This window comes from Protopterus annectens, chromosome 10.part0 (genome assembly GCF_019279795.1).
Source record: "Protopterus annectens isolate FY-2018-M chromosome 10.part0, PAN1.0, whole genome shotgun sequence".
Lineage (NCBI taxonomy): Eukaryota > Metazoa > Chordata > Ceratodontiformes > Protopteridae > Protopterus > Protopterus annectens.
Genome location: NC_056744.1, coordinates 1,079,143,214 through 1,079,160,656, shown reverse-complemented (window position 1 = coordinate 1,079,160,656; position 17,443 = coordinate 1,079,143,214). Strand labels below are relative to the sequence as shown.

The 17,443-nt window shown below is 41.9% G+C and overlaps 1 protein-coding gene across 1 annotated transcript in view; it reads left to right on the top strand.

Moving 5' to 3' along the window:
* LOC122814241 (cytochrome P450 4B1-like) overlaps positions 1-17,443 on the top strand; it is a 450,417-nt gene that overhangs the window by 246,147 nt on the left and 186,827 nt on the right. The window contains exon 5 of the mRNA XM_044086839.1: positions 2,302-2,492. Within this exon, the coding sequence (XP_043942774.1) occupies positions 2,302-2,492 (191 nt within the window). The remainder of the gene's footprint in view (positions 1-2,301; positions 2,493-17,443) is intronic.

The window sequence follows — 17,443 nt, the reverse complement described above, 5'->3', positions numbered from 1 at the left end:
CCTTACTTGTATTGCTTTAAGCAATGACACCACCAAGTTAAGCAAATCAGTGTAACCTATTAAAAATAACCAGTCTAAAGTAGCATATTGCAAAAAAGCAAATATAGATATAAAATCACTGGAATAATATACATTAACACAAAATCAGATCTAGGTATGTATTCTAAACAGTCACATACAATATCACGACTTGAGGGCTGTATAAAATAAAATTGCCGCCTCACTTACACTACACAGTATGAAAAAAATACTGTAACAACATTGCTGAAACTTCTAATGGTTTACTTATAAACCATAAGATGTAGTTTGTCTCTTTGCTCAAGATTAATAATATATATATATATATATATATATATATATATATATATATATATGAGTCTACTTAATTTCAATAACTGCAGTTAGCATATATGACACTGTGTAGAGTACTGTAAGGCAAGTAAAAGGTATATGCCCTTTTCCCCACTGTAGTGTGATCCGGGAGTTAGTATATATAGTTAGGGGGAGGGGGGCACAGCCCTCCACATTGGGGTGTATGAAGGGCGTAGCCCCCACTTAGTTTGAGTACATATTGTCTTCTGGAGAGAGTTAGTCATTGGTGTTGTAACTATGCATGTCTATTGTTTAAAATGTATTGTTTTGAAGTTTTTGGTAAAATAGAATATAAAACAAACAAGGTGCCCTCCACACCCCCCTAACTATATATACTAACTCCAGGATCGCACTACAGTGGGGAAAAGGGCATATACCTTTTACTTGCTTTACAGTACTCTACACAGTGCCATATATACTAAGTTCATTTCCGTGAAATGAGATTCAGTGAAATGAGGTTTCAATAATTTGTGTTTCCGCGATGTGGTCGGGGTGAAATGAGATTCAACAAAACAGAGTTGACCCATATATATATATATATATATATATATATATATATATATATATAAATATATATATATATATATATATATATATATATATATATATACACATGTGTGTATATATGGGTCTCTACTTGACATTACCGAAATGTCAGTAGACCCACTTTCATATGATGGATACAAAATGAGTGAAATTTCAAATAACTGAAACTTCACAATGCCGAAGCTGAGATGACCGAATGTGTGAAATACCGACTGCAGACTGAGCGAAGAAGGAAGTTTGCTCAGTGCCGCACTCTAGTGTGATCTCAGAGTTGGTATATCTATGTTGCAGGGAGGCACAGCCCCCCCATGGTCAGTGCAGGGGGGCACACCCCCCACAAAAATATAAAACAAGGATTTCCTTACCTTTTCTCGTATAATATAGTGGAGTAATTGTTTAAAATTGTCCCACTATTTCTGTCACTACAATTGCTTTTTAACATCATTTATGCAGGTGAGTAAGCCCCCCTGCAATGGGCTCTGCCCTGTACACCCCTCCACAACTTAAATATACCGAGTCTGAGATTGCGTTACCTTGGGGAAAACTGCATTTTAACATGTATTTTTCTAATACGGCGACTGACTATATGTTAATAACTGCTATTTGGTGTTCTGGGACTCGTTCTTTTCAGTTTTCGCTGTTATGGAATTTCAGTGATCTGGTCTCAGTGATGTGGGTTTCATTTATGTGAGTGTTTGGTCATTCAAAGTAGACCCATATATATACATATATATATATATATATATATATATATATATTTTTTTTTTTTTCTTATGTGTGTTTATGTGTGTATACATATATATATATATATATATATATATATATATATATATATATATATATATATAAAATGTAATTCTTTAAAGATGCTTTGTACAACAAAAATATTAAATTATAGGTCTAGGGTGCCACTAGCCAGCCAGCCAGCCAGCACAGTGTGAAAAAGTCAGTCTCAGAAACTGTATATTTATATATACGTTATATTTCTAATTTTACTCTATAGTTTATAACAAGTATATTTTAAAGCATTTTTTTCTTTTAGTAAGAAAGGAGTAGTACAAAACATTCATTCTTCCAGGGGCAGTTCTAGGTGTCCCAACACTGAATTGTTCAGTCATGGTGTATAACTTGCTGTAAACATTTGAATCTTAACTGTATTTATGAGTTTATTGTACTTGTACTTTATTTTTTATGTTCTATACTGTAATTATGTGTAGGCTCTTGTTTATATGTTTGCCTTTGGCTCAGTCATGGCTGAAATTGGTCCTTTGACTAGCTAAATTACCTAGTTAATAACTATTAAGTAAATAAGTATATTCCTGGAACACATATGGGCAGGCAAACAAGGCTTGCCATTTATTTTACTTTTTATGCATTCCTTAGGATGAAAAAGGGAAGGGGCTCTCAGATACAGACTTGTGTGCGGAGGGTGATACATTCATGTTTGAAGGCCATGACACTACATCGAATGGCATTTCATGGATCCTGTACTGCTTGGCTGCGTACCCAGAACACCAGACAAAATGTAGGGAAGAGATCCTGGAAGTTCTTGTTGGAAGAAACACAGTGGAGTGGTGAGAATTATCCCTCACTTTTATTTTTTTTTCTTTTAACAGCAGTAGCTTTATTAACAATAAAATGAACAGTGTTGCTGTTATTGTTTATTCATTTCATTAAGTATGACTCTTCTTTTCCTCATGGACTTTATCACACCAGGCCTGTATGTCAACAACTTCTTTAACTTCTTGTAAATGAATATTCATTTTATTTTAGTAATGCTATCTGTCCATCATAGCCTTTTGCCTTCAGTCTTTCCTACCTTCAGTATCTTCTCTACCAAATCCCATCTTAACATTATGTGCTCAATGTATATTTGAATTTTAGTTTTACTATCAGACCTTCCCCTAAACAGTCAGGGTTTATTTCCTTAAGCATAGCTACCAGAACTGCAGGGCATGCCTTCCTCCCCCACAGTCAAGAAAATGTGTCCTTGTTGCTCTCACTGTCCTAAGTGCTTTAACTTTGAAAGGAAAGACACAGAATAGCATGCAGTATCAGCATTCAGCTCCCCCTTTATTACAGTATGACTTGTTTGTGGCTACTGTTTTATTTTCACTTAAAAAGAATTAAGTGAAAAAAAATTGAGCAATGCCATCTGTTGCATTTGCCCCCTTGCTTGGTGAACACTAGTAACAGCCAGGTCCTGGGCAATATGTTACATTTTGAGGGTGTAGATTCTTCCTTTTTCAGCTTTTAGGTAGCTAAACTAAAAGCTGTCTTTACCAGTTCCAATATAATACCTGGATGATGGATCAAAAGCCACCTTTAAGATCAAGCTAAATTTCAAGTGATGATAAGTTGTTTTCAGATATTTTCTCCAATAGTCACAAAACGGGTAGTTTGTGCAAATGGAACTAAAATTGTTAATTTTTTAATACAGTTTGATTACTTTTGTATAATGTAAATTTGCCTATATTATGTGATAATTCAATAAAGGTGTTTAAAAAAGGCAAAAAAGGATTACTTCATAAATGTTTAAAGTGTAGCAACAGCATTTTGTGTACAATATAATTACTTGTATTGCTTTAAGCAATGACACCACCAAGTTTAGCAAATCAGTGTAACCTATTAAAAATAACCACTCTAAAGTAGCATATTGCAAAAAAGTAAATATAGGTATAAAATCATTGGAATAATATACATTAACACAAAATTAGATCTTGGTATGTATTCTAAACAGTCACATACAATATCATGAATGAGGGCTGTATAAAATAAAATTGTAATAATGTTTTAAATGGCTTGAAATCAAACTGAGTTTCAGGTGAAATGGGGTTAGAGTGAAATTACAGCTGTAGCATTTACTTTTCAGGTGTTTTAAAAAAACAATGTAACTTGGTATATAGAGGGATCTCTGTTTATTGAAGTGTTTGTGTGCCGAATATACCAGATGAAGTTATGCAAAACATGCAGTTTTTCAGTTAAAAGATTGTAAGGTGTGATTTAACTATTGCAACAAAATTACCAAGTTATGTCTTTGTTATTGCAGATAAGAATTAAATTAACTTATTCAATCATATGGAATCTGTGTATGTTTGTATGTGTGTGTGTGTGTGTGTGTGTGTGTGTGTGTGTGTGTGTGTACATGTGTGTGTGTGCGTGTGTGTGTATATATATATATATATATATATATATATATATATATATATATATATATATATATACACTAATAATCAACTCAGTCGTTAAATTATAGATATTATGTATGTATATAGCTGTGGTTAAAACAAGCAATATTCCTAACAGAATGAGGAAGGATGATTAAATGGTTTGGGGAGACATAGGACATGGAGATGGGACTGTTGCAGTTGACTAAAAACTGTGGCACACGAGTAGTAGGTATGAATTCAGAGAGTAATGCAGTGTTTTAATGATGATACAGTGAAAAGAATGTGTGGAGAGCAGGGCTTATGGAGACTGCATTGATGTTAGGTGACTTTCCTGGTAGGTGTGCATGACTGACAATTTGAGGGAGTGTGGGAATCAAGAAGGTGCAGAGGATGGCTGGATTTGCATAAAACAGTTACAATTAAGATTGGGGGGGGTATCTCGTTATTAACCAGAAAACCTGCAAAACTAGGAGAGTAGGATTATACACTGGGTGAAGCACAGGAAGTGCTAATATTAATCAGGAAAGCTTTGTGATAGGAGCAGCTAAAGGAGATGATCATTGAATACAGGGAAGGTAAAGGTGTGTGAGCAACTGTCTACTGGACCCGCTACAAGATGTAGTTCAAGTTTGGATGAGATCTAATGTCTGTGATTATTTCAGTCTTGGCAACCAGATGTGAGAGCAAAACAGGAAACCATTTTAGTGTCTGTGTTCAACCAATCTATCTACCACAAGAGGAGTGGTTTCTGGCCCAGAATTTGTAGTATATTGGCTGTTTGGGCAGTTTTTCCATCTCTTTCAACTTTCTGGTTTAAAAGCCCACATTTGTGTTTTTCCTACCTTTCCTGTAGCTAGTCTAGTCCCGATACAGATTTGCTGCCTCCAGGACTGTATGTAACCTTCTGAGCCAACCAAGCCTTTCTGTGTTGGAAGGAAGCCTTCTAGCTTATCAGTGGGAGTGGTAAGCACTAGGTAGCCTATTTACCACAAGAGGAGTGGTTTCTGGCCCAGAAATTGTAGTTTATTGACAGTTTGGGCAGTTTTTCCATCTCTTTCAATTTTCTGGTTTAAAAGCCCGCGTTTGCACTTGTTTCCCTTCTTTCTTGTAACTAGTGAAGTCCAGATACAGATTTGTTGTATCCAGGACTGTTTGTAAGCTACTGAGTGGTGCCAAAGTCTGCTCTTCAATTTTTCCCTTAGATCTACTAGTTCTCTCCTCTCCTGCACTTTTATTAGCTTATTAGTCTAGCACTTTACCAGACTTATTGTAGCAATTATTGTAGCACACAAAAGTGCTACCAGCACTAAACGTTCTACAGGGAAACAGCTTCAGTACTTACCACCCCTCCAGGCATGTCTAAAGGTCAGTTCCCTGTGCTTTCTCCTATTAACCTGGTGAACTTGGGCATCCTGAGGCAATGTAGCAACTGCCTCATGTACACTGACAACCCTCTCCTCTTACCTCCCAACACTCAGACTTGTGAGAGATGTACTTATAGGGCCAAATTGGAAGCCACGCACACTCTAGCCAAGACCGGAATAGCTGGTCAAGAGGAGAAGGTCAACACTTGCACCACACCACATGGAACAAATAGCCCTGCAGAACACATACCAGCACTGCCTTCACATAAAAACACAAACCGCACACCTACCTTCATGGAGGCTCTCAATAAAAATCTACCCAAACAGCTACCCAAACAGCAGAGACCTGCTCTTTCTGTAACTAGTGAAGTCCAGATACAGATTTGTTGTATCCAGGACTGTTTGTAAGCTACTGAGTGGTGCCAAAGTCTGCTCTTCAATTTTTCCCTTAGATCTACTAGTTCTCTCCTCCTGCACTTTTACTAGCTTATTAGTCTAGCACTTTACCAGACTTCTTGTAGCAATTATTGTAGCACACAAAAGTGCTACCAGCACTAAACATTCTACAGGAAACAGCTTCAGTACTTACCACCCCTCCAGGCATGTCTAAAGGTCAGTTCCCTGTGCTTTCGCCTATTAACCTGGTGAATTTGGGCATCCGGAGGCAATGCAGCAACTGCCTCATATACACTGACAACTCTCTTACCTCCCAACACTCAGACTTAGAGATGTACTTAGGGCCAAATTGAAGCCACACACAGCCAAGACCGGAATAGCTGGTCAAGAGGAGAAGGCCAACACTTGCACACACCACATGGAACAAATAGCCCTGCAGAACACACACCAGCACTGCCTTCACATAAAAACACAAACACACCTACCTTCATGGAGGCTCTCAAAAAATCTACCCAAACAGCAGAGAGACCTGCTTCTTTCTTGTAACTAGTGAAGTCCAGATACAGATTTGTTGTATCCAGGACTGTTTGTAAACTACTGAGTGGTGCCAAAGTCTGCTCTTCAATTTTTCCCTAGATCTACTAGTTCTCTCCTCTCCTGCACTTTTACTAGCTTATTAGTCTAGCACTTTCCAGACTCTTGTAGTGTAGCACACAAAGTGCTACCAGCACTAAACATTCTACAGGAAACAGCTTCAGTACTGCTCCAGGCATGTCTAAAGGTCAGTTCCCTGTGCTTTCGCCTATTAACCTGGTGAATTTGGGCATCCGGAGGCAATGCAGCAACTGCCTCATATACACTGACAACCCTCTCCTCTTATCTCCCAACACTCAGACTTGCGAGAGATGCACTTATAGGGCCAAATTGGAAGCCACGCCTCTAGCCAAGACCGGAATAGCTGGGCAGAAACGCACTTGACCACATGGAACAAATAGCCCTGCAGAACACATACCAGCACTGCCTTCGCAACACAACACTACCTTCATGGAGGCTCTCAATAAAAATCTACCCAAACAGCAGAGACCTCCAGGGCAGAAACGCACTTGACCACCACAACACAACACTAACCACGAGACACATAACTCTCCTAAACAATGTGACACTCAACCAAAGCCCCTAAGGCAAAACAGCATGCCCAACACACTAGTCATAGGTGACTCGATAGTGAGGCACACTGATGTTCCACTCACTAGGTTGAATAAGGAGAAAGTAACTGTCAGCTGCCTGTCAAGCACCAGGATCTGCCACATAACGCACACACTCAGGTCCCTCAACAACAGGTACAAATATGACTCTATCATTGCACATGTGGGTGTGAATGACCTGAAACATACCTCCCTGGACTACATGAAAAGAGACATAGAGGAGTTGATTATGTAGCCCAGGCGGGTATGATCCTAGCCCTGAGCAGCATCCTACCATCACCCAGAATGATACCACAGTACAAGCAGAAAATGATTGATTTCAACAACTGGCTACGTTTCTGGTGTCATTCTAAGGGGATCCAGTATCTGTTTGCCTGGGATGACATGATTGACAGACCTTGATGCTTTTCCAGAGATGGCCTGCATCTGTCACCCCTGGGCTTCCGGATACTGGCCAAGGCTTTTGCCATCCCTGTAGTGCCTTTTTTAGGTTATGTTCCAAAGACCAAATTACCACCCTAACAGCTACAAGCAAATGCAATCTGAGGGTCATGCTGCTCAAAGCCTAAATCTCAAAATGCACTCGCTCGAAGCACTCCTTAAAATGGACAACATTGAAATTTGTGCCATAACAGAGACCTGGTTCAAGGCAGCGGAAAGCACCTTTGTACTACCAGGCTATAACTCATTCAACACCTTTCGGCCCCAGAACTTGAACTGAAGCTCGAAAGGCAGTGGTGTTTCCATATTCATAAAGGATGCACACACCTCCAGACTGGTAGCCCAGCATAACGCATCTGAGATACTTCAGGTGCAGCTAGCACTGGGTAAAACAGCGATTCAGGTTGTAGCCTGCTATAGATCCCCAACCATGTCCCAAGACTCACATTCCATGTTCTTAAGCACCCTGGAGAATATTAGGATTCAACCTAACACTCTCACTGGACTTCAACTACCCCTCCATTAACTGGGAAAACTACTCATGTTCCAATACACTTGCCCAACGTTTCCTGGAATTCATTAATTCCAATGTCCTGGACCAGCTCGTTCTTATTTCCACTAGCGGTAGCAACATCCTTGACCTGGTCATTACTAACATGTGTGACCATTGCTCTACACCAATAGTCAGCTCCTCCCTGGTTAGATCTGACCACAAACTAATCACCATGGAAATCCACCCCCCCCCCCACAAAGGTAACCACCATGAAAACCTTCTCCAAAGCTAACTTTGGGCTGCTAAAAACAGAGGTGGCTAACTTCACAGCACCCATGCAAATCGAGATCAGTTGTGAAAATTACTGAACCTACACACATTGCCAACATACTGGCTGACAGGTTCAGTGCAAACTTCTCCCCCCAAATGGAGAGATATCTATTCCAGAGGCTTGTAGCCCCCCCAAACGTCTCCAACGCCCAGGTGAGAACTGCCCTCACTAAGGCAAAAATGCAGCATCCATGGGACCGATGGTGTCCCGCTGTGCTTCACGAACTCAACGAGGAATTAAACCCACAGTTAGGACAGCTGTTCAATCTTAGCCTCACCTCAGGATACGCACTCAAGGAGTGGTGCAGCACTGTGGTCCCACTTCATAAGGCGGTGCCTCCACAGACCCTGGAAATTACCCCCATTAGCTTGACAAGCCTTATCTGCAAAGCCATAGAGAGGATCATAATGGAACTCATAAATAAAGACATAGGAACTTGCAGACTTTGGATCCAATCCAGTTTGGCTTTGTCAAAGGCAGATCCTGCCTCTTAAACTTGGTTGACTTTTCGAGACAGTCACCAAGGCCATTGATGAGGGAAAGGCAGTCCATACAGCCTACTACCTCGATGAAAGGCCTTCTGATACCCCACCCAGGTATCATCGAAAAACTCATCAGCTTGAATGTAAAACCCATACATCACAAGATGGTTGAAAACTGGCTAAGGGACAGAACCCACAGGGTCAGAGTTGCTGGAGCCATGTCAGACTCAAACTGCAAATTGCCCCAATAGTCTAGTCCAGATACAGATTTGCTGTCTCCAGGACTGTATGTAACCTTCTGAGCCAACCAAGCCTTTCTGTGTTGGAAGGAAGCCTTCTAGCTTATCAGTGGGAGTGGTAAGCACTAGGTAGCCTATTTACCACAAGAGGAGTGGTTTCTGGCCCAGAAATTGTAGTTTATTGACAGTTTGGGCAGTTTTTTCATCTCTTTCAATTTTCTGGTTTAAAAGCCCGTGTTTGCACTTGTTTCCCTTCTTTCTTGTAACTAGTGAAGTCCAGATACAGATTTGTTGTATCCAGGACTGTTTGTAAGCTACTGAGTGGTGCCAAAGTCTGCTCTTCAATTTTTCCCTTAGATCTACTAGTTCTCTCCTCTCCTGCACTTTTACTAGCTTATTAGTCTAGCACTTTACCAGACTTCTTGTAGCAATTATTGTAGCACACAAAAGTGCTACCAGCACTAAACATTCTACAGGGAAACAGCTTCAGTACTTACCACCCCTCCAGGCATGTCTAAAGGTCAGTTCCCTGTGCTTTCTCCTATTAACCTGGTGAATTTGGGCATCCTGAGGCAATGTAGCAACTGCCTCATATACACTGACAACCCTCTCCTCTTACCTCCCAACACTCAGACTTGTGAGAGATGTACTTATAGGGCCAAATTGGAAGCCACGCACACTCTAGCCAAGACCGGAATAGCTGGTCAAGAGGAGAAGGCCAACACTTGCACCACACCACATGGAACAAATAGCCCTGCAGAACACATACCAGCACTGCCTTCACATAAAAACACAAACCGCACACCTACCTTCATGGAGGCTCTCAATAAAAATCTACCCAAACAGCAGAGACCTGCAGGGCAGAAACGCACTTGACCACCGCAACACAACACTAACCATGAGACACATAACTCTCCTAAACAATGTGACACTCAACCAAAGCCCCTAAGGCAAAACAGCATGCCCAACACACTAGTCATAGGTGACTCGATAGTGAGGCACACTGATGTTCCACTCACTAGGTTGAATAAGGAGAAAGTAACTGTCAGCTGCCTGTCAAGCACCAGGATCCGCCACATAATGCACGCACTCAGGTCCCTCAACAACAGGTACAAATATGACTCTATCATTGTACACGTGGGTGTGAATGACCTGAAACATACCTCCCTGGACTACATGAAAAGAGACATAGAGGAGCTCTTGGATTATGTAGCCCAGGCGGGTATGATCCTAGCCCTGAGCAGCATCCTACCATCACCCAGAATGATACCACAGTACAAGCAGAAAATGATTGATTTCAACAATTGGCTACGTTTCTGGTGTCATTCTAAGGGGATCCAGTATCTGTTTGCCTGGGATGACATGATTGACAGACCTTGATGCTTTTCCAGAGATGGCCTGCATCTGTCACCCCTGGGCTTCCGGATACTGGCCAAGGCTTTTGCCATCCCTGTAGTGCCTTTTTTAGGTGGTGTTCCAAAGACCAAATTACCACCGTAACAGCTACAAGCAAATGCAATCTGAGGGTCATGCTGCTCAAAGCCTAAATCTCAAAATGCACTCGCTCGAAGCACTCCTTAAAATGGACAACATTGAAATTTGTGCCATAACAGAGACCTGGTTCAAGGCAGCAGAAAGCACCTTTGTACTACCAGGCTATAACTCATTCAACACCTTTCGGCCCCAGAACTTGAACTGAAGCTCGAAAGACAGTGGTGTTTCCATATTCATAAAGGATGCACACACCTGCAGACTGGTAGCCCAGCATAACGCATCTGAGATACTTCAGGTGCAGCTAGCACTGGGTAAAACAGCGATTCAGGTTGTAGCCTGCTATAGATCCCCAACCATGTCCCAAGACTCACATTCCATGTTCTTAAGCACCCTGGAGAATATTAGGATTCAACCTAACACTCTCATACTGGACGACTTCAACTACCCCTCCATTAACTGGGAAAACTACTCATGTTCCAATACACTTGCCCAACGTTTCCTGGAATTCATTAATTCCAATGTCCTGGACCAGCTCGTTCTTATTTCCACTAGCGGTAGCAACATCCTTGACCTGGTCATTACTAACATGTGTGACCATTGCTCTACACCAATAGTCAGCTCCTCCCTGGTTAGATCTGACCACAAACTAATCACCATGGAAATCCACCCCCACAAAGGTAACCACCATGAAAACCTTCTCCAAAGCTAACTTTGGGCTGCTAAAAACAGAGGTGGCTAACTTCACAGCACCCATGCAAATCGAGATCAGTTGTGAAAATTACTGAACCTACACACATTGCCAACATACTGGCTGACAGGTTCAGTGCAAACTTCTCCCCCCCCTCCCCCCCAAATGGAGAGATATCTATTCCAGAGGATTGTAGCCCCCCAAACATCTCCAACGCCCAGGTGAGAACTGCCCTCACTAAGGCAAAAAATGCAGCATCCATGGGACCGGATGGTGTCCCCGGCTGTGTGCTTCACGAACTCAACGAGGAATTAAACCCACAGTTAGGACAGCTGTTCAATCTTAGCCTCACCTCAGGATACATTGCCCAAGGAGTGGTGCACGCGACTGTGGTCCCACTTCATAAGGGCGGTGCCTCCACAGACCCTGGAAATTACCGCCCCCATTAGCTTGACAAGCCTTATCTGCAAAGCCATGGAGAGGATCATAATGGAACTCATAAATAAAGACATAGGGAACTTGCAGACTTTGGATCCAATCCAGTTTGGCTTTGTCAAAGGCAGATCCTGCCTCTTAAACTTGGTTGACTTTTCGAGACAGTCACCAAGGCCATTGATGAGGGAAAGGCAGTCCATACAGCCTACCTCGACCTGGCAAAGGCCTTCGACACAATACCCCACTCAGGTATCATCGAAAAACTCATCAGCTTGAATGTAAACCCATACATCACAAGATGGGTTGCAAACTGGCTAAGTGACAGAACCCACAGGGTCAGAGTTGCTGGAGCCATGTCAGACTCAAAGCCTGTCACAAGTGGTGTCCCACAGGGCTCAGTCCTGGGTCCACTCTTGTTCGGATCTACTTTTCTGAAGTACAAGCAAACACAGGAGGGTTATGGCTGACAAAGTTTGCAGATGACTGCAAATTAGCCATAGTCGAAAACACATCTGACACAGATATCCTCCAGAAGGGCCTCACAGAAACGGATAACTGGTGCCAGAGCCATGGCCTGAAGTTAAACGCCAAAAAATGCATAGTCATACCCTTCGGGAAAAACAAGGTTACCCCTAGCTACCATATAGGTGGCAATCCACTGAGCACAGAAAAAGTCATCAGGGATCTGGGGACCCAGGTTGACAGTAGCCTTCGCTTGACACTCATGTTGCTAAAGTAGTTAGGAAAACTTTCTATAACGCCCACCTGATCATGAAGGGATTCACATCTAGATCAAGGGAGGTCATTGTCCCCCTGTACTCATCACTCATTAGACCTATGATTGAGTACAATGCCCCATTCGGAATGTATCTGACCAGACACCTGCTGCAGCTTGAAAGGACCCAAGGCTGCCTCACCAAAAGGATAAAGGGTCTCAAAATATGTCTTATGCTGCCCAACTGAAAGAACTCCAGCTCTATTCAGTCTCATACCGCTTGCTCAGAGGTGACCTGTGCCTGACATATAAGGCCATGTCAAATCCAGATTTGATGAATATGTTTCACCTCAAAAATCTAGATCCCTCAGAACCACAAGGGCGGGAGACTTAAACCTTGACACGGTTATAAATAGAACGCGGCTGGAGGGACAGATTCATCACCCAGAGACTCCTGTGCTGTGGAACAAAATCCCGGCACATGTGAGGCAGAGCACCTGCTGGCCTTGTTCAAGAGGAATCTTGACCAATGGATGGGAGATATACCCCAGGGATTACTTCAGTGTCACTGCTTGACAGAGGCACAGCAAAATGATAGGCATAGTTTTTATTCAACCAAAGGGTGTGAAAGCCACATAACTATGGGCTAGGCTTATAAATGCCCTTGGGCAGATAGCCTAGTATGAACCTATGAACCTATGAACCTATGAACCTATGACTGATGAATCATACACCAATGCACTGTACGAACACGTACACAAATGCATGTATCTCGCCATACCCAATAGAACCAAGATGCTCTCCTCCAAAAAAAGGAAGCCAGTCTGGTGGTCCCCTGCCATAAACAAACTACAACAGAAGGAAGAAACTGATGCGGAATAAGGTGAAGTCCCAAGACTGGAAACCCCCCCCCCCTTATCAGCCTCAACAAAAAGTTGAGATCCCTCATCAAATCCTCTAAAGCTAGCTATGAAAACAGAATTGCAGCAGATAGTAAAGACAACCACAAGGCCTTCTATATTTATGTAAAGAATTTTCATGGCTATACCCAGATTTGCTCTGAGCTATTGCACAATGGTACCTCCTATACCGAACCAACAGATATTGCCAATATACTAGCCATCAGATTCAGTGCCAACTTTACCCCTCTCTTCCCCCCCCAAGGGACCAGTCACAATACCAGTAGATTGCTAGGTATCTAGTATTACTGATACACAGGTTAAAACAGCACTGTCTAAGGCCAAGAATACAGCTTCTATGGGACCTGACAATATCCCTGGCTGTGTTCTACATGAACTACTGAGTGAACTGGCACCTCGCCTGTGTACCCTGTTCAATCACAGCCTCACCTCAGGCTTTGTTCCTATCAAATGGTGCACAGTTACAGTCATCCCTCTCCACAAAGGAGGAGTGACAGCAGACCCTGGGAACTATCGCCCCATTAGCCTGATGAGTCTGATATGCAAAGATATGGAACACATCATCATGGACCTAATAAACAAGGATATAGGGAATCTCCAAACTCTGGATCCCACACAGTTTGGTTTTGTGAAGGGTAGGTCATGCTTGCTTAACTTGGTCAACTTCTTTGAGTTAGTCACCAGAGCTGTGGATGAAGGCAATGTGGTTCATATAGCCTACCTTGATCTGGCCAAGCCTTTGATACCATTCCCCACTCATAAATCATAAAAAAACTCACTAAGCTAGGCATCAACCCCTACATCACTAGGTAGGTTGCAAGTCAGACTGCCGACCAGTCACAAGTGGAGTCCCACAGGGTTCATTCCTGGGTCCTCTCCTGTTTAGTATCTACTTCTCTGAAGTCCACGCCAACGCAAAGGGACTCTGGCTGACAAAGTTCGCAGATGATTGGAAGTTGGCAGCTATTTATTAACTCCCCGAGTGAGGCCAATGACTGGTGTCAGAACCATGGCCTTAAGCTCAATGTCAAAAAATGTGTTGGCATCCCCTTTGGGAATAACCCGATTCCAATGAATTACCACATTGATGGTAGTCCACTGAACACAGAAGGTATTATACGAGATCTGGGAACACAGGTTGACAGCAACCTCTCTTTCAACCACCACATTGCACTGTGGTCAGAAAGTCCTTCTATGTGGCACTATCTCATTACTAAGGGTTTTGCATCCAGGAAGAAAGAGGTCATTGTCTCCCTCTGCTCTTCCCTCAATCCTTGCCAATCATTGAGTACAATGCCCCATTTGACATGCATCTCACTAAACACCTGCAACAACCGGAGAGGCCGCAAAAGTACCTCACAAAGAGGATCCTAGGCTTCCTGTATGGACAGACTAAAAAAATCAGACTATTCTGTGTCTCATATTGCCTCCTTAGAGGTGATCTCTGTTTGACTTACAAAGCCATGTCGGACCCAGCTATGTTAGAAATGCTACATCTAAATAAATCAGAATCCCTCTGCATCACACACTCCAGAGACCTCAACCTCATTACTACCATCAACAGGACATGTGGGAGGGACAGGTTCATAACCCAGAAACTGCCGATGCTCTGGAATAAACTTCCCATACATGTCAAGCATAGCACCTCACTAGCCCTCTTCAAGAAAAATCTTGATGAGTAGTTGGGAAATAGAAAGTTCACCCCAGGGATCACTCCAGTGGCTCTACTTGATAGAGGCACTGGGAACTAAAGACTGGTGACACAATGCCAGGGCACTTCTATGGGCTAGGCTTGTAAAGGCCCTAGGGCCATTAACCTAGTACACACCAATGAACCTATGAATGTATTAGTGTTAATGAGGTTCCCTGGTTTGGTTCTCAGCTGGGGTTCCTTCTGTGGGGGCCTGTCTATCCTCCCTGTGCTCGCATGGATTTCCTCTGAGTGCACTGGTTTCCTCCCACATTCTAAAGGCATGCACTAGGTGAAATGGACATTCTAAACTGGCCATATGTATTAGTGTGCATGTGAGTGTGTAGTATGGAAGAACAATTGTAGCAAGGCTAGACATCCAGTGGTGTGGAACTTGGCTCTAGGTGACAGTTACTGCTGAAGTGACACCCCAACCCCATGTGCAAAAATGGGATCAAGATGTTGCAGATGGATGGATGTTTGGACTGGTTAAATACTAGGCTTTCTTATCTTTGTTGATAAGTTGTTTTGTTATGTTTCTTAGTTGTCTATATGTTAGTAAAGTGGGAGCTGTTTAATATTTCGTCCAGACCTTCCATACTTTCTCTGTTTGTTTCATGAGTTGTTTCTGTTAAGGATAGACATGGGGTTGAGCTGGCTTTGACTTTTTTTATTCCGAGGGGGAGGCTAGAGTGTTTAGAACACCTAGTAAGATATTGAACTCAGAGACATCATCATCTGTGGAGAGTCTTTAGTGACTCCCAGTGAAGAAATGTAGTGTATTAGTAAAATTATCTTCATGAAAGGTAGTAAGTTTTCATACCAGGCTGTAATGAAGTGCTTTGGAGCTGTATCTTTGGTACCTTATTGTGTAGATTGGTAAGTAATCACTTAAGCGGTCTAGCAAATGTCCATGGGATGGCATTTTATATGGAGAGGATGTTACCATCCAGTTGAGGGTTGAATGTCTGTCTGTGGCTTTGATATATCTAGTTGGTGTGGTTATAAGTTGGTCTAACTTGTACAGCTGTACATTGTTGGTTTGATTTTTCAAGTTGTATGGTTAGCCAGTCTATACTAACATCAACCAATGTTATGGTTTCAGAAGGAATATTTGAGGAGAATATTTTCCAGTGTTTCAGCATTGTTACTTGAGGATATGTATGCACCCATGATGGTGATTGTCTTGTGAGTGTTTAGTTTTAGTATGGTTAGAATTTTGAAGTTAGAGAACGTTGGCAGGGTGTGGGAGGAAAACAGAGGCGTCTAATGTGTTTTTGTAGAAAATGGTGACACCGACAGCTTTTCTCTTGGCTCTGTCTAATCTGATAATATTATAGCCTGTGTGGACAATTTCTTCATTTGTTTTTTCCTGGTATAGTCATTTTTCTGTGACAACCAAGATATCCTAAGTGTGTATTGCTCTCCATGCATGGACTTCTTGAAGTTTGTTATAAATATTTTGTAAGTTGGCTTAGTATGTATGAAGGTCGGTGGGGGAGGGGTGACTGTAGATGGGGTCGTAATGATAAAGGAACAGATGGGGAATATGCAGTTTGATGCCTGTATGGGCTGAGTTGGGCCTGAGTTTGGGTGGATATCACCACTAAGTTTTATGGTTATGCAGATATGATGGTACGGGTAGAGGACTTTTTGTTTGATTTTATGTTTAATACCAAATTTGTAAGTAAATGGCTTGTTTTTGATAATTGTATTTGCACAGTAGAATATATGAGTGCTGAAAAAGATAGGATGTGATTGGGAGATGAGATTCAGAAGTATTTGACACGGAGGGCATGATATAAGAGTTTTTTTCGGAATTGTGAGGGTAATAGTTGTTGGTAGGATGTTAAGTGTGTAAGCAATAGAAGAGGTACTAGTGCGAGTAAATGTAGGAGAAACATGTTTCTGAAATGTTAGAAATAGAAGGTTTTGAAAGAAATCGGATAGGAAGTAGGAAGGGATTATTTGAGATAAGTGGAAGGTGAAATGTAGAATAAAAGATTGTGTTTAGTCTGTAGGCTTAAATATTTGGGTGTTTAAGGTTACAGTTGTGGGGAAATATGGATATGAATGAGGATGGATTTATATGGTGAGGAGTCTGTTAACAGTGTAGAATAGGCATGGTAAGGAAGGCTAGCAAGGAAAAAGCTGTAATTTAACTGTGTATGGAGGTGGAGAGATTAAGGATAGAGGAGTATAAGCAGTTTAGAGAGATACAGGAAGGTTGAGAGATATTACAGTGGAAAAGGTGAGAGGTACATATTAATCTGATTGTAGTATGTGAGAGAAGATTGCAGGAATGAAAGGAAGTTTTGCTCATGAATGACATAAAGGTACAGTTGGGATGGAGTCTGAGTAGGAGAGGATATAGTGCAAAGCAGTATGGGATAGTGGAGAAAGGTTGTTGGCAAAGATGCTAAGTCTTAGATGGAAGTAAGGAAGAGGACAGTACAAGCAGG